Source organism: Zingiber officinale, chromosome 6A, assembly GCF_018446385.1.
Source record: "Zingiber officinale cultivar Zhangliang chromosome 6A, Zo_v1.1, whole genome shotgun sequence".
NCBI lineage: Eukaryota > Viridiplantae > Streptophyta > Magnoliopsida > Zingiberales > Zingiberaceae > Zingiber > Zingiber officinale.
In genome coordinates this window covers 93,885,006-93,903,988 of record NC_055997.1, presented here as the reverse complement: position 1 = coordinate 93,903,988, position 18,983 = coordinate 93,885,006, and the positions used below count along the sequence as shown (strand labels likewise).

The 18,983-nt window shown below is 36.3% G+C and overlaps 1 protein-coding gene and 1 pseudogene across 1 annotated transcript; one reads left to right on the top strand and one right to left on the bottom strand.

Annotated features, from left to right (window-relative positions):
- The first annotated feature begins 552 nt into the window (after positions 1-552).
- On the top strand, positions 553-1,266 carry LOC121995058 (annotated as a pseudogene).
- Positions 1,267-1,607: 341 nt separating this feature from the next.
- On the bottom strand, positions 1,608-4,135 carry LOC121996961. The gene is made up of 2 exons (XM_042551147.1): positions 2,462-4,135; positions 1,608-2,080 (listed from the first exon to the last, which is right to left on the bottom strand). The coding sequence occupies exon 1, from the start codon at positions 3,904-3,906 to the stop codon at positions 2,722-2,724; it is 1,185 nt and encodes a 394-aa protein (XP_042407081.1). The 5' UTR covers positions 3,907-4,135; the 3' UTR covers positions 1,608-2,080; positions 2,462-2,721.
- Positions 4,136-18,983: the final 14,848 nt, after the last annotated feature.

The following is an 18,983-nucleotide window of genomic DNA, read 5'->3' as shown; positions in this document are numbered from 1 at the left end:
GATATAACTGGAAAGGAGCCGCTGTGGAGAGGAGATGAAAGGGCTGTGGTATGCGAAGATGCACTGCGGTCTGCGGAGAGGAAGAGACGAGCGAGGGAGCACAGAGGAGAAGGATTAGAGAAGAGCGTTTTACCCTAAATCGCGAGGAGAAGAGGTTTCTACCCTAAATCGCGAACATAGCAACGAAACTATTAGTTCCGTCGCTATTTAGAGACGGAACTAATAGTTCCATCGCTATTTAGAGACGAAACTAATAGTTCCGTCTCTAATCCGTTTATGATGGGGCTTAATTCGCTACTAAATAGTGATATTTAGTCCTTAATTAGAGACAGAATCAAAATATCCGTCTCTATTTAGATACGGATAATTTATTTCCGTCGCTAAACTTTACGGATTCATTTTTTTAATTAAAAATGGCCAAAATAGAGACAGAATTATAGTTCTGTCTCTAATTAGAGACGGAACTATATTTCCGTCTCTAATTCCGTCTCTAATGTTGTATTTTGTTGTAGTGTTTACACTACCTTTGTTTCCAACAAAAAAGAGACAGCGATGTTACTTTCGGCTTCCACCACCATGATGGTCTCCTCCGCCACCGTCAGGCAACCTCCTCGGTGCAGTCCAACATGGTCGCCCCCTTCTCCGGCCTCAAGCCCCTAGCCGACGCCCCCTTCCTCCAGAAGGCCAACGCCGACCTGTCCCACCTCCTCGGCAACAGCTGCAGAGTCCAGTGCATGAAGGTGCGTATCACTTCTATTTCTCTAGCTGATCAATGCTTATGTAGCCAAATCAAGAACTCATCCATGGAGCTCTCGATCTTGTGTCAGGTGTGGCCAATTTAGGGCGTGAAGAAATTCGAGACCCTCTCCTACCTGCCTCCCCTGCCTGAGGAAGCCTTGCTCAAGCAGATCGAGTACCTTCTCCGTTCCAATTGGACTCCCCGATTGGAGTTCAGCAAAGTAATTACGTAGCTTAAAAATTAAGAAACATGTATAAGTATCTGTTTATAGTATAATTACATCATAATTTAATGGGACACAAGAGGGAGTTGTGGGGCGCGAGAACCACCAATCGCCCGGGTACTACGATGGCCGCTACTGGACCATGTGGAAGCTGCCCATGTTCAGATGCAATGAAGCCTCCCAAGTGGCCAAGGAGTTGGAGAAATGCAAGAAAGAATACCCTGACACATTCATTCGTATTATTGGGTTCGACAATAATCGTCAAGTGCAGTGCGTCAGTTTCATCGCCTACAAACCCTCCTGATCAAATTCCTGAATAAATAAATATGATCTATGCTATAACATATGAATATGAACCTTAGCATCTACTAAATGATTTGCATGTAGCATTTGCAAGAGGGTTGCACGTTCCAATTTGGAACCGGCTCCCTTGGCATTGATTTGTGTTATTTACTTAGGAATGAATTTTTATATTCATCGTGCTCTATTTGTGCTTGGAAAATAGTACATGGTTTCGGATTTTACGGACGGTTTCATATTATTTGATGAAGAACTTGATTATAGTGGAGCTAATTCAATGCAGTGTAAGACTGTGGCACTGGTTAACACAGCTCAACTCTTTTGACATTATTCTTTGGGCAATCATCTCGAATATGCATTTATGACTTGTTAATGCATTAGAAGATACTCAAAATTTAATTGTCGAGATGAGAGCAGTACTCGCTAAAACTATATAGTTTCTCCTAAATATCTTCTAAGATATTTATTTGAACTATTACATATGGAAGAAGGAGAAGAAACAAAACACTAGAAGTAGAGGAAATGTTTTGATTTTTCAGATTTGCTGAGTATACCTTCCTTCTCAATTCAGCTACACCCTGCCGCGACCTCAGATTCCTTTAGCTCCTAATTTGCTTAGCTCCCTCGGATGATATATGACCATAATGCTCTTTGTTCAGTGACTTCAGGGTTCGTTAAGCAACTTCAGCTTCTTGCAAAAGATAATTGTCGTGTCCCACTCTAGTGTTGATTCCACACGTCTTGCACCACAGTCGAACATTCTGTATGCTTTATCCACGTATTCAAGAATTTAAAGGGGGTCTTCTTTGATTCTTTAGCTGAAAAAGTGACACCAAGCAAAATGAGAGGTCTAATAAGCACCTTAGAGAGAGAAAAAATTGCCTGTGAAGTTCACAGCAGTCCACTGGCAACCATCCTTGATTAAGCAATACTTCGTCCAATTTACACCAAATTTTGTTCGACCATGTGTGAAAGTATCCCACAGCTGTGAAAGCATTCTATTATATCTCTGATCTCATAGGCTATCACATTTGCACGGTTAAATTTTTCCTTTTGGAGTGGTAACATTGTTAAAATTCCCCACTACAATCCATGGATGTTCGGATCTGACACCCTTGGTTCTGAGACTTTCCCATAGACCTATTGACAACCGAATAAAATCCATTGACAAAGATGACTTGGAAGGAGATAGAGATTACCTTACAGCTCGCCTTACAATGGATAGCTTATCAGTCCATGGCCTGTACTTCCAATGAAATTCTAGTCAGGTTCAATAGTATCAAAATCCTTCCTCCTCTAGCCTCTGGAAGCCTCCTGAAAGTTGTTTATCTGATTCCAGACCAAGAATTTATTATTCATAACTTGTTCTAGTTTCCCTCAACTAAGTTTGTACTCCTTAATGAGGTGTCTCACCCCATTTTATTTAAGGGGCAGATTTAGGCCCCTTATATCCAACAGACTAGCTTCTTGGAGATGTGGAAAGGGCCTGAACCACCCTCCACCTCTTTTGCTTTGATGGACCTTGTGGATTTACCATTTTTCCTTTAGCTTGCACCTTGCTTTCTACATCTGCTGCTTGATCTAGCTGTTCATCATGTTCTAGGAAAGTGAATGGCTCATTCTGAGTTGAGTTCACAGCCTTCGAGCTCGTTATATTCTTTTCAGCTGCTTTCTGTCTGGTTGACTGCTGCGTTTGCTGAAATTGCTCATCCATTCTGCTGGTTGTTATTGTGCCTGTTGCGACATTGGTTGCTGTTATATGCTCCTCCCTATTTTTTTCCTTTGCGGCATTCATCAGCTGGGATGTTGACAGATCAATTTGTTTCACATTAGGTCCCAACTCCCCATCTTCCTCCTTTATTCTTTGCTGTATAGAGTCACTCCCGAGGGTGGTGGGAATGCTCTCTTTCAGCTGCAAACAATTGCTAACATTGTCCTCAAACATTTTACAATTTGTACAAAATTTAGGTTCATATTCAAAGACCACCCTTTGCTTATATTCTCCATTCGGTAATCTGATCTTAACATTCCGGACTAGTTCCTTTGAAGCGTCAACTTCAACGAGTACCCTAGCAAAATCTACATTTTCTTTTGTGCAGGTCTTCGTGTCCGTGTATAATGGTTTACCTACTTTGGATACAATCCGGCTCAAGCATATGGCATTCCAGCATTCCAGAGGTAAACATGGCAGCATAATCCAAACCGGGACACGCTTAATCTCATGGTCGTCAAATTTAAAAAATTTTGGCATGATCTTCAGCAACAAGGGTTTGCCAGACACAAAGAATGGCCCTGCATTCAGCACATCATCCCTATCCTCTCCATTGTCGAATTTGAAGATTATCCAGCCACTGGAGTGAACTAAATAAGAACAAGTTACCGTCGAGGAATCACAAAGCTTAAAACCCACTGCGTTGCCTGTTATTCTTGTTGGAAAATATGCTATGAGGCAAAACCCCCAAGCATCCTCCACTTTGTCCAGGTTGTGTATTGGGAGCTCGACTACATCGGCATCTGTGTGCACTTCATTGAGTTCAATTCTGTCAGCAGTTGGGCTCGAAGTCTCTGAGGGCTGCAACAGCTGCAGCTGCAGCTCTCCGTTCTGAGAACCAAGTATCCCCAGGTCTTCTGAAGTTCCAGCCATGCGTTAGCGAAAAAAATAAGAAAATCAGAAACTCTAACCACACAGTGGCTTCAGTAGTAGTATTAGCAAGAGTTTCAGCAGCACAGTTCGGCGCCGGCTTCAGCAGCTGTTCAACAACGGGAGATCCCTTCAGCAGCAGCTCCTCGGATCTGGGAATCCAGATTTCCCCCGGTTTCTCAAAGGGGACGACAAAATAAATCCTCACCGCCGGCGTGGCCTCTCCAGGTTCTTAGCCGGGATGAGAAGGCGGCTAGGGTTTTTAAAATAAAGACTCCAAACAGTTGTTGGGCCACGTGGCTCTCCCTCTCACCAATTTTTCAAAAATTGGGCCGGTTTATTTGATATCCAAAAAAAGGCTCAACCTCAGTGGGTCCAGGCCTACACTTCTCAGTGGGCCTCCAAAAGGATCAATCAAAATTAGTTTTGTGTTCCAATCCACCATCACCTTCCCGCTGCGTGGGGCCCACCAAGGCACCAAGTAGCCGACAATGTCAGATTTGTTTAGTGCTGCACTTTTCCTGTTGTCCCCCTCTTTTCCATATGATTAACCAACCGATTTCGAGCTCATCTTTACCGCTTTACGCACATGGTACAGTTAAATGCATGGCAAACGAAATTTAAAAGTAAGAATTAGATGCAGAGTGTATATATATTAAAATGATTAAGAATGATAACTCACGTGACTGCACGAGTGCCCCTCTTGCAATTATTCTCCTTTCGTCTTTTACTGTATATTCACTGCGTATCTATATATAAATACGTTGATTCGAATTTCGATAAAATTAGAATAAATATTTTTATTATGTGTTAATTATTATTCATATTGACCTGATAAATATTGACCTGATAAATTAACAGGGATGTTGAGATGAAGGTATCCATTTTTTATATCATAAATACGTTAGTATTAATTAGTTTAATGATTCTTGATTTTGAAATCTAACAACGAATTAAATATTAATATAATCCCCGTTGAAAAGTTGGGTCAAAATTAAAAGCTCTGACCGGAGTCACGATCGGAATGGTTGAGCCGCCGCCGCCGTCCACTTGCCCAAAAATTGAAACCAAGCCGTTACCTGCTTCATCGACTAAGTCCTGATTATTAAACAAATTAAAATGCGCTAATAATCTTAATTAAAGGCTAAGGAATTATTATGACAGGATAATTAAACCGAACCGAAGATATATGCACAATTTGACTAATAATTATATTTACTCATAAGCCTAATTAAATGCAGATTATGAGTGTCTAATGAGTGGTTAATTAGTTAGATTCTCTGATCAGCTTTTTTCCGTTCTCTCCTACTCTTCTCTATAATTATGGTTGGCTGAAATTCAATTGTAATTTACTGTGATATTTTCATAAATTTACATTTAATCCAGATTATATTTTAGATCTGAGTACATGGTCGAAGGCTATCTGAAGATCGTCTCCTATTTGGCACCTAGCAATATGATCAATTATCCACCATCAACAATTTTCAAGAGGCCTCCAGCCTTCTGTCCCTATTTAAATTATAATCTAAATAGGAATATGAACTAAAGAAAGAATCATAATCAATCACAATCAAATTTCAATCAAAATCTGATCGCAATTACGGAAGAGACTAAGGTTACGTTTGATTGGGTGTAATGTAATCTAGCTTGTAATGTAATCAAATTTGTAATTTAATATAATATAATCTTGATTACATTACTACGTTTGGTAATGTAATGTATGTAATCTTTGATTACAAAGGTGATTACATTTTTTGTTTGGTGTTCATTATTTTTTATAAGGAATGTAATTCATATTATTATAAAATGACAAAAATATCCTGTGACTTCTATCGGTGGTCGTTACACCTCTGTCGGAGTTTGCGGTAGCCATCGGCAACCAGCTGCCGCCGCCACTGTCGGTCACCGCACCAGGCCACCGTCTTCGCCAATTGGCGGCGATGGGCGACGACAGGCGGGCGACGGCGGGTGACAACCAGCGAGCAACGGTGGTGGAGGCGGACGACGATCGACGGCCGACGATCGACGGCCGGCAATTGGCAGCAGCGATGGTGACCGATTACCGGCGGCCGGCGACGACCGGCGACCAACGACGACCGGCGACGACCAGCGGCCGGCGATCGGCAACCGGCGACGACCAGCGGCCGACGATCGGCGGCCGGCGGCGGCTGCGGCCGGCGATGGCGGCGGCGGCCGACGACCGGCGGCCGGTGGCGGGCGACGGTCGACAACAGACTAGGGGTATATTCGGCATTTAAAATTTGGTGAAACAATGACCTCGTAATGTAATCGGATTACATAGCATTTGCTTTGTAATCCAGATTACAAATCTTTACTACATTTTGTAATCCAGATTACATTATATTACAAGTTTTAAATCAAACCAAATAAAATAATCAACTTTGTAATATAATCTGGATTATATTACAAGGTAGATTACAGGCTACCAAATACAGTCTAAAAGTAAATTAGGAAAAATCGAATAAGAGGATCCGACCAAGAATGGACTAGGAAAAAACAAACTAGAGGATTAGACTCCCATACGAACCTGGAATGTGGTAATTCCACACGGCATAGGGACCGCCTCAAAAAAAAACCATATTTTATTTTTAGGTGTTATCAAAATTTATTAATTATTGTCTTATGATTTATCTCTGGACATAGATGGGTGAACTAATGCAGTCACATTTTTATCAACTTATTTAATGGTCCCTCACGCTTCTGTCATTTTTATGTTTTTTATTTTTTATTTTCTCTTCTTCTTATTTCTTTTTCTCTTCCTATAAATCTGTTTCGAATCTCTCCGTTCCTCTCCTTCTCAGAACACGAATTGTTGCTCAGTGTTTTGATCTCAGACTCAGAGATAAGCCGTGAGAGATGCGGTGATCCTCGTACTTCTTCAGGATCTGCCCCTAGAATCACACTACTCCTGAAACTCACAGATGGCGTAAACAATCCCATCCTTTCCGCACAGGCTTCGTAGAAGCTTGACATTTTCCTGGATGGCAAGCAGAATGTCTTTGAAGAGATTGGTGACGCAGCCAATGAAATCATGACAGAGCAGCAACCACCTGCTCCGCGAGCTCTGCTAGGTGCTCAAACTGTTGGATATACTTATATCTTTATCAAATGAGTTTAATTATAAAACTGTTAGATATACTTATCTTTATTAAATGAGTTTAATTATAAGTTACAGATATAAATATGATCTGAACTCTTTAAAGTGATATAACTTATATTTAATAAATTTCAATTAATTATATGTGGGTTGAATGTGTAGAACACTTTAATCTGATTTGTTATCATCTATGAACTAATAACAGATTAGTTGCCTATATAAGGGAAGATCTTCAAGGGTTTAGGAAAGAATCTTGACCTTGTTTATTATTCTCCATTGACAAGAAACTTACCGGCGCTATCATCCTCTAAGTTCCTTAGAAAATCCTCCTCGTTTGCTTCCGCTTCTTCTTCTTTCATAGGGATCAAACTGACGATGCTAAAGACAAGAATATGACTCTTCAATCAGGTTATTTATCTATTATATTTTCTTATGTTATGTCATTCTCTCGATAAAACAAAGATCTATATTCATATGTTCTTGTATTTCCTATATACGAATTCTTATATATTTTTTAGAATCCATGCGGCTTAGGTTTTATAAGAAATTATCAATAGTATTAGAGGAACAAGTTTCTATTTTATCGTTTTCATTGGCAATAAAATTTAAATTTTTTGCCGATTTATTGTTTATATGTTAGATCAAGTTTTTCCTACTTAATATAAATTTTTGATCGTCGAAAATCATATAAAAGAAGATTAGGATAGATTTAATTTTCAAGTTTTTTCGTATTTTTACGAAGAATACGAAGAACGGTAAAAATCATCATTGTTTAACCTAATTTTAGGTAAAATTATGATGATTCAATTGATTACTTTTATCAAGTAATAAGTCTAAAATATTGAACAAAATTGATACAAATTTATTAAGAATTTTTTCCTTAATTGATTTCCATTCTAAACTCGTGACTATATCAATTACCCATCGATTAATTTTATTTTTAATTGATTGAAATTAATTTTTTTTAATTAACTGTTTGTTTGTTTTTTTAGTTGATGTTCATATTGAAATAGAACACTTTCAGGATATATTGTTTCAACGTGAAATAGTTTTTTGGTTGAAATAGTGATGAAAATATAGGACGAATATTTTTCGTCCCAAAATCGTAACAACTTTAACGACAAAAATAAAAATTGACCCAAATTAGTAACGAAATCTGTAACAAAATATTTTCATTTCAAATTCCCCAAAAAAAATATTTTTTTTGCCAAATTCATAGCAGAATCTGGGACGAATCCTAGATTCATCCCAGATTCCAAGATTCGTCCCAAAATTCAAAATTTTTTTAAAAAAAGGAAAAAAATCGAAAGTCTTAAATATAGACCTAGAGACATTGGAATTTCATGAAACAAGTTTCTATGTGTTTGTATCGTTCTTCTTATGGTAAAAATATCCTCATCTATAATTTTAACCTAATATTTTTAGTGTAATTATTTTTAACCCGAATTAGGTTAAATTTGGGTTAAAAAATAGGAACACTTAAATATGGACTTAGAGACATTGGAATTTTATAAAACAAGTTTCTATATATTTGTATCATTCTTTTGATCATAATAACATCCTCATAAATAATTTTGACCTAATATATTGAGTGTGATGATTTTTTTACCCAAATTTGACCTAATTCAAGTTAAAAAAACACCACACTCAAAATATTAGGTCAAAATTATGAATGAGGATATTTTTAAGACTAGGAGAATGATACGAACATATAGAAACTTGTTTTATAAAATTCCGATGTCTCTAGGTCCATATTTAAACCTTCCAATTTTTTTCCTATTTTTTTTAAATTTTTTTCAATTCTGGGACGAATCTTGGATTCATCCCAAAATATAGGACGAATCCAAAATTTGTCCTAGATTTTTGGGACGAATTCATGGATTCGTCTCCAATTCTGGGAAGAATCTATGGATTCATCCCATATTCTGGGATGAATCTAAGATTTGCCCCCAAATATGGGACGAATCCAAAATTCGTCCCAGAATTGAAAATAAAAAAAAGGAAAAAAATTCAGAAGGTTTAAATATAGACCTAGAGATATCAGAATTTCATGAAATAAGTTTCAATGTATTCTTATTATTTTTCTAATTATAAAAATGTCCTTATAAATAATTTTTACATAATATTTTGAGTGTGATGATTTTTTAACCAGAATTAGGTCAAATTCAGATTAAAAATTCCCAACACTCAATATATTATATTAAAATTATAGATGAGGGCATGCATTTTATGATCAGGAGAATGATATGAAAAATGGAAACTTATTTCACAAAATTTCGATGTATCTAGGCCCATATTTAGTAAAACATATATACTTTAATACTAATTAAGAAAGTTACTGTTAAATGCATATTCGTATATGTGACCGAAACCTTAAATGCGTGTTGGTTGGTCCTAGGAATATTGTACCGGTTCCCTTGTACAAAAATTTTGTACAAGTCCTGAACCTTTCCTATCAACCTATTGTGTTCTTTAGAAATTAAATTCAGAATCGCAAACGGAACTTAACATTATTGATTCCAAATTTAATTTATCTGTTCTTAGAGGTTTAGACTTGGATCGCAAACGATACTTAACATTATAAATCCAAATACACCTATGTTACAAATTCAATTAAATATTTATTTCGAAAATCAGCTTCCAGGTCAAACATGGCGAGACACTTGCCCTTCTTGGGTATGGGAACATCCACCACTACCTCGACAAAGCCTCTTAACGAAATTCAATATTTAATTTCCTTATATAACTCTAGGTTTAACAAAAAAAAACAAACGAATCACAAGATCAAAAAATAAAAGAAACACAAATTCGAAACAAATCCGAACATCTAGAATCTCTAGCCTCTTGTGTTTGGAATTCATACAAAGATAAACTAGTACGATGCGGAAAATAATTACTAGTTATACCTTTCTTTGTATGCAACAACCTCTTGATCTTCTAACGTATTCCTCTTCTTATATCAGACGTCATGTGGGCGACGATCTTCCAAGACAAGAACCACCCAAGCCCTTCTTCTTCTTTCTTCCAAGTTTCGGCCAAGCAAATTTCTCCAAGAGATAGCAAGTCTCGGCCACCACCACCAAGCTCCAAGGGGTGCTAGAAACAAAGCCTCATTTTCCTTCTTCTTCTCCTAGCAAGATCCGGCCACCTTCCAAGCTCCAAGAGATGATGAGGTTCGGCCAAGGAGAATAAAGAAAAAGGAAAAGGGAGAATATGAGGGTCGACCACACTAAGGAAGAAAGGAGAGGAATAGAAGAGAGTTCTATTTGTGAAGGCACCCCCTCCCTCTCATTTTTAATCCTTGGTCTTGGCAAATAAGGAAAGTTTTAATAAAAACTTTCTTATTTTCTTTGCCATGAAAAGGAAAATTTAATTGATAAAAAACAATTTCCTTTTCTTTTATTAAATTGGCCGGCCACCTCTAATTCTCCAAGCAAGGAAAGTTTTAATCACAAGAATTAAAACTTCCTAATTTATTTCCAGAAATTTTTAAAATAAAAATTTCTCTATTAATTTTCCCTTCATGGTTGGTTATAAAAAGGAAATTTTATAAATTAAAATCTCTCTATTAAAACATGTGGATGATTTCCAAAAAGGAAAGTTATCTTTAAAATTAAAATCTTCCTCTCAATCTACAAATAAGGAAAGATATCAAATCTTTTCTTAATCTTTTGTAGAAACTATAATAGGAAAATTTTAATTTTAAAACTCTCTTTTAAAATCATGAACATGGTTTCATAAAAGGAAAGTTTTATCAAAAATTAAAAGCTTTCTTTTAATTACAAATAAGGAAAGATATCAAACCTTTTACTTAGTCTTTTGTAGAAAGCTATAAAAGGAAAGATTTAAACTCTCTTTTAAAACCATGGTATCCACATAAGAAAGATTTAAAAAATAAAATCCTTTTTAATTTAATGTGGCCGGCCACACCAAGCTTGGATTCAAGCTAGGGCCGACCACACAACTTAGCTCATCCTATTTGCTTGGCCGGCCTAAGCTTGGGTTCCAAGCTTGCTTGGTCGGCCACCTTAGGATGGGTATAAAGGTGGGTATAGGTGGATATAATACTTTATTAATAGGAGGCTATGATAGGGACCGAGAGGAGGAATTGGTTTTGGTCTTCCGATGAAATTAAGCTTCCTGTGTTCACTCTGAACACCCAACTTAATTTCATCAATAATAATTCATTTCACTAAAGAATTATTATTGAACTACCGCACCAATCTCAAATTACATTTTGGGCTCCTTCTTATCATGAGTGTGTTAATCTCCCTGTGTTTAAGATGTCAGATGCCCACTAATTAATTGAGTTACTGACAACTCACTTTAATTAATATCTTAGTCCAAGAGTAGTACCACTCAACCTTATTGTCGTGTCGGACTAAGTCCACCTGCAGGGTTTTGTTAGGATGTATACTAAAAGCCTAAGCCTTTGGTATAAACATTTATCTAGAAATAAGAATCACATTGGTCAAATGTCTACATTTATGATAAATGTAGTTGTTCAATTAATTTATATTGTAGATAACATGGTGTGTGGTGTCACACACAGAGGATCATATTATCAGTACCTTATAAATTATAAACAGTAGCTCACGACCAAGATGGAAAGGAACAAACCATTGGAAGGTCGTAGTGTAATTAGGTATTAGTTTATCTTAACTATATAATTACACTAGTACACTTAGAGTGTATTGAGTAGGACCATTAGAGGTCGTTTCTTTTTATACTGACTTTATAAAGGAACAAAGACCTCAGTTATTATGGAAGTGTGTGCTCTTAATCCTAATATAATAACAAGCACATATATTTGATATTTATTTCTTTAATTTATCAATGGGTGAGATTTAGTTCGATAAATCAATAAGCCCGATAAGTTGGGAAATGATATCACTTATAGTGTGTGTTGTTGACTATAGAAGGAAACTGTGTCCTAGTAATCTAGGTTGAGAATGTCCCCAAGAGGAGCTCATAAGGATTGCCATGTTAAACCCTGCAGGTGGACTTAGTCCGACATGACGATGAAGTTGAGTGGTACTACTCTTGGAGCTAGATATTAATTAAGTGAGTTGTCAGTAACTTACTTAATTAGTGGACATTTATTATTTTAAACACAGGGAGACTAAGACACTCATAATAAGAAGGAGCCCAAAATGTAATTTGGGATTGGTGCGGTAGTTCAATAATAGTTCTTTAATGGAATGAATTATTATTGATGAAATTAAGTTGTATGTTCGGGGTGAACACGGGATGTTTAATTTCATCGGGAGACCAAAACCAATTCCTCCTCTCGGTCCCTATCGTAGCCTCTTGTATATAGAGATTTATACCCAACACATACCCACCTTTTTACCCATCCAATGAGGCCGGCCAAGCTAGCTTGGAACCCAAGCTAGGGCCGACCAAGACCAAGTAGATGAGCTAAGTTGGTGGCCGGCCAAAGCTTGGGTCCCAAGCTTAGGTGGCCGGCCACTAGAATATTAAAAAGGATTTTTATTAAAATTATTTCTTATGTGGATATCATGGTTTTAAAAGAGAGTTTAAAAAATTAAAAATTTCCTTTTATAGCTTTCTACAAAAGATTAAGAGAAGAGATTAATCTCTTTCCTTATTTGTAGATTAAAAGGATGGTTTTAATTTTTGGTAAAAACTTTTCTTATTTGTAAATCATCTACATGTTTAAAAGATAGTTTAAAATTTGAAATCTTTCTTTATTTGTTGATTAAAAGGTGGATTTTAAATTTTAAGAAAACTTTCCTTTTTAACCATGTTCATGATTTAAAAGAGAGTTTAAAAATTAAATATTCTCTTTTATAAGTTTCTACAAGAGATTAAGAAAAGATTTGATATATTTCCTTATTTGTAGATTAAAAGAGATTTTAATTTTTAGAGATAACTTTCTTTTTATCCACATGTTTAAAAGAAAGATTTTAATTTATAAAATTTTCTTTTTACTAACCATGAAGGGATTAAATTATTGGAGAAATTTTATAAATTTCTAGAGATAAATTAGGAAGTTTTAATTAATTAAAACTCTCCTTGTTTATAGCTTGTGGTGGCCGGCCATATGAATTGATGAGAAGAAAATTGTTTTTAATTAAATAAATTTTATTTTTCAATGGCAAAAGAATTAAGGAAGTTTTTATTAAATTTTCCTTATTTGTCAAGACCAAGGATTATAAAAGAGGGGGTAGAGGAGGCTTCATGGGGAACGACTCTATTTTATTTTTCCTCTCTTTTCTCCTTGGGTGTGGCCGGCCCCTCCTTTTCCTCTCCTCTCCTTTGTGTGACCGAAACCTTCTCTTGGTGGAGATAGCTTTTGTGGGCGGATCTAAGAAGGAGAAGAAGGAGAGAAAAGAAGCCTCTTTTCTAGCATCCCTTGGAGCATTGGTGGTGGTTGAATCTCTTCATCCTTGGAGGTGCTCATGTTGTGGCCGAACCTTGCAAGGAGGAGAAGAAGGTGATTTGGTGGTTTCTCATCTCGGAAGATTGTTGCCCACAAACATCCGAGGTTAGAAGAGGAATACGGTAGAAGACCTAGAGGTTTTTGCTTGCAAAAGAAAAGGTATACTAGTATTTAATTTCCGCATCATACTAGTTTTATTTCTTTGTAAAAATACCAAATACAAGAGGCATGCGATTCTAGTTTTTCGAATTAGTTTTCGATGTTGTGTTCTTTTATTTTTCTTTTCCTTGTGATTTGATTGTTCCTTTTGGTTGACCTAAAGTTATTTAAGGAAATTAAATATTAGCTTTTCTTAAAAGGCTTTGTCTAGGCGGTGGCGGTTGTTCCCATATCCAAGAAGGTCATGTACCTCGCCATGCAGTCCTGGAAGCCAATTTTGGAAATTAATATTTAATGGAATTAATAACCTAGGTGATTTGGATCGAACGTGTTAAGTTCCGCAGGAGATCCAAGTCTAAACCTAAAAGAACAAATAAATTAAACTTAGGATCAAACGTGTTAAGTTCCGCAGGCGATCCGAGTTTAATTTAAAAGAACAGATGGTAGGTAGAAAAAGGTTTAGACCTTTGTACAAAATTTTTGTACAGTGGAACCATTAGGTTTTCTGAGTAGCAACCAACAATTGGTATCAGAGCTAGGGTTTTGCCTCTGTGTATTTGGTATTAGTTTAATTATGCACATGTCATACATAATTTAGGCAGAATAATAGTAGGATGTGCTAACTTTGTGGATGCAGGATCCAACTATTATGGCTTATAGATATTGTGTGTGTGATTGGACCCTTGGACATGTCAAGGACATTTTATTGTGTGTGCATGATTGTATTATAAAATACAGCAGGAGCTGTATTTAGTTTTATTATGATTTTATTTTTTGATCTAGTTACATGTACATTCCTTTTATAGAATATAGGATCGATGGATGTACATTTTATTTTATGTTCGATCTAGTTTACATGCACTTTCCTTCGAGGAATATAGGATCAAAAAATGTAAAATTCTATTTATGTCGCAGATCGAATCTTGCAAGGCGTGGAACCTTTTGAGGACCAGAGGCGCAGCGGAATAAGGAGCAAGATGGATGCGACAACTAGACCCGGTGGCGGTGGCCAAAGATGGCAGCAACCAGGGTTGGCGACACACAGAGGACAGCAATAGATAAAAGCCATAATAGTTGAAAATTAGTTTTTCTATTTATTGCTTTTTATGCTGTGTTGTGTGTGCTTGTTAGTATGCATGCTAAGTAGGCTAGCATAGTCAAAATTCCTCACTTTAAATAACTAAGTGGGAGAGGGATTTATTTTTTAAATAAATTCCACGGTCTCCATTACTGGTTTATAAGTGATGCAACAAGCTTGCGCGTTGGCTCTGAGTGCCTTCCTCCATATCGGATGAGCTTGGTTGCGGATCACTAGCTTAAACTTCCATTTTGGATGACTATAGGAAGTTAATTAAGAGCGTGTGATCTTCCCCATCGGAAGGGGCACAATCTTATTAATGGACTTAGTGTTAAGTAATGATATACACTTATGTACGTCTAATAGTATCCTCCCCATCGGAATCACTGCTATTATTTGTGTGACCAAAGAAAACCAACTATTAATTTGTCAAATAAATAGGTTGACAAGATAATAAAATTAAAAACTCCTCTTACAAATGTTTGATTTTGTATACATCCACACTATTGTGGCATATAAAATTCACGATGTTTGAGGTAATTTTATTTTGTCATAAAGATTTATTGACAAGATAATTAATGGGTAAAACCCTCCTCTTACAAATGTTTAAATTTTGTATACGTCCACACTATCGTGGCATGCAAAATTCACGGTGTTTGAGGTGTTGGTGAATTTAAATAATATTGTTTAAGGAATCAATGCTATTTTAAATTCAAAAATTTTTGACCAAATATTTGATCAAAGACAGATCAACTATTAATTTTACTCGTCATAAAGTAAAGTTGACAAGATAATAAAATTAATGGATAAAATCTCCTCTTTGATTTTGTATACGTTCACACTATCGTGATATACAAAATTCATAGGGATTGATCTTGACCAAATATTTTTTGTGATTCTTAGGATTTAAACGTTAGTCAATCCCCTAGTTGTTATACTATAGAAAAGACTTAGCAGTCCAAATTGTAATGATTGGAAATAGGACTTGGACATTAAGATACTCTGTCTTCTTAGAATAATATAGGTGTATTTAATTCATTAGTTGAAACATGTTTAGTGGTGTTATCTACCAGAACCTGGAGTGTAGATATAGATGCCATTAATCATGTCCGCAATTCATTGCAGGGTTCCAGGAAACCCGACAACTAAATGAAAATAAAAACACCGTCCACATGGGCACTGCTATAAAAATGGCAGCTGCTGCAGTGGGAGATATTTATCCTTTGATAAGAATAAAATATGGATTTTAAGTAATTGTCTTTACGTACCAAGTTTAGAAAGAACTAGTTTTCAGTTTCTAAACTATTCAAAGAACTTGATATTCTGTCTTTTTTAATAACAAAGTTGTTATTAAGAAAAAGAGGGAAGTTATCTGTTCTGGTACGTTGGTTGGTAATTTATAAATCCAATAACTCCTACGATGCAACAAATGGAAATTAGTAAGCCATCTTCTAACTTTAAGAGAAAGCAACCTTCGGAAATGAACCAATTATATCTTTGGCATCTAAGGTTAGGTTATATTAACTTGAGTAGGATTTATTGGTAGCTGATGAACTTTTGGGTTCATTGGTAGTGGAAATCTTTCCAACCTGCGAGTCTTACTTGGAAGGAAAAATAACCGAGAAGCTTTTAAGTATAAGGGGTATGGAGCCAAAGATACATTGGAATAGGTTCATTCTGATTTGTGCGATCCTATGACAAGAGTTAGTATCGAATATTTTGTCTATTTTATAGACAACTATTCAAGATACAAATACATCTACTTGATGTGCCGCAAGACTAAGTGCTTTGATTAGTTCAAAGAGAACAAGGCTGATGCGGAGAAATGTTAAAGTAAAAGTATCAAGTCACTATGGTAAGATCGTAGTGGCAAGTACCTCTTGGGACAATTTAGGAGTCACTTATCAGAAGTCGGGACTCAATCCCAACTAACTGCACCTAGTACACCCCAACAGAATGGTGTAGTAGAAAGAAGGTATAAGACTCTTATGGAAATAAGTAGATTGATGATGAATTAATTACCAAATTCGTTTTAAGGATATACACTAGAAACAGAAGTGAACATAATACCTTCTAAAGTCAGAACTCTCTACTCCCATAGAATTGCAGAATGGGCGTAAGCCTAGTCTGAAGCATATTCGGATTTGGGTGGTCTAGCACATGAGAGACACTGATAAGTTGGGCAGGAGTTCACTTGTTTGTGAGTTATCCTAAAGAAACAAAAGTAGGTTTATAGTCTTAAAAATCAGAAGGTCATTGTTAGAATCAATGACCGATATTTAGAAAAGGACTATAAACCACAAGCCCATAAGTAAATTTGTTCTTAAAGAAATTATAAAGAATATGTCTAATCTAGTACCAACTGTACAAGATGAAATATCATAAGAAACTGCAACACGTATCATAAATGATACACAGACAGTGGCTCATCGTAGTGGGAGGGTTGTCAAGCAAACCTAAAAAAAATTCATGTTTTGGGAGAGTTTTTGGACTTGATCCCAAATGAACATGAGTCTGATCCCGGACATATGATGAAGCACTCCAAGATAAAGATGTAGCATCTTGGCAAAGAGCAATGAATACAGAATTAGAATATATGTATTCTAATAAAATCTGGAAGCTTGTAGAACCACCAGATGGTATAAAAGCTATTGGGTAAAAATAGGTCTACAATAGGAAAAGATGGATAGACAGGAAGGTGGAAACTTTCAAAGCAAGGCTTGATGAAAAAGGAAACTTTTTCACTGGTAGCCATGCTTAAGTCTATCTGGATTCTTTTATCTATTAAGTGGATGTCAAGACAACATTCCTTAATGGAAGTCTTGAAGAAAGCATCCATATAAAGTAACCAGAAGAGTTCATTGCAAAGGGCAAAGAGCATCTTGTGTGCAAGCTCAATCAGTCTATGGACTGAGGCAAAGCTTCAAGGTCTTGGAACATCCGGTTTATCAAAATAATCCAGACCTATGGATTTATTTAGTAACCAGATAAGTCTTGTGTATACAAAAAGTGTGATGGAAACGTGGTGGTATTTCTTGTACTATACGTAGATAACATTTTTGGTAGTTGGAAACAATATCAAAATGGTGTCGAAAGTAAGGGTATGATTGTCCAAACAATTCGATATGAAGGACTTGGGAGAATGTATATATTCTTGGGATCAAAGTAATAAGGGATCGCAAGAAAAGAATATTTTACTTATCCCAAGCTTCATATATCGAAAAAATCCTTGCTCGTTTTAAGCATGCAGAACTCCAAAAAAGGTTTCTTACCTTTTGGGCTTTGAGTAGCTTTATCTAAAGAGATGTCTCCGAAGACATCAAAGGAGATAGAGGAAATGAAGGCAATTCTTTATGCTTCGGCTGTCGGAAGCCTAATGTATGCTATGAACGAGATCAGAAATTTGTTTTGCCAAGGGCATAGTTAGTAGATATCAAAGTAACCCTGGACAAGGACATTGGACTGCAATAAAGCATATATTGAAGTACCTTAGAGGCACTAGAGATTATATGCTAGCTTACAAGGCAGTTAATTTGGTCCCTGTGGGTTGCACGGATTTTGACTTCCAGTCGGATAGGGACAATAGTAAGTCAACCTCGGGGTTTTGTGTTTACTTTAGGAGGTAAAGTCATAACTATGGAAGAGTGATAAGCATAGGTATTTTTTTGGACTCCACCATAGAAGCTGAGTATATGGCAAATCTCTGAGGTAGTCATAAAAACTGAATGACTTGATAACCTCAAGATAAACTTAGATATGATTTCTGGTTTGTCCAAAGATTATTACAATTGTAATAATAGTGGTGCAGTAGCAAACTCGAAGAAACCATGAGTCTATAAGGCAAGTAAACACAATAGAGCGCAAGTACCACCCAATACGAGAAATTGTATAAACGAGGAGAAGTTGTTGCTGCCTAGATTGCATCAGATGATGACCTATAGATCTTTTCACTAAGGCCCTTAAGGCAAGAGCTTTTGATGGACATGTTGAAGGGTTGGGAATCAGATGTATGGCAGCAGATATGGTAGTTTAGTCTTTTAGTATAAGTGGGAGATTGTTAGGATGTATACTAAAAGCCTAAGCTTTTGGTATAAACATTTATCTAGAAATAAGAATCACATTGGTCAAATGTCTACATTTATGATAAATGTAGTTATTCAATTAATTTATATTGTAGATAACATGATGTGTGGTGTCACACACAGAGGATCATGTTATCAGTACCTTATAAATTATAAACAGTAGCTCACGACTAAGATGGAAAGGAACAAACCATTGGAAGGTTGTAGTGTAATTAGGTATTAGTTTATCTTAACTAT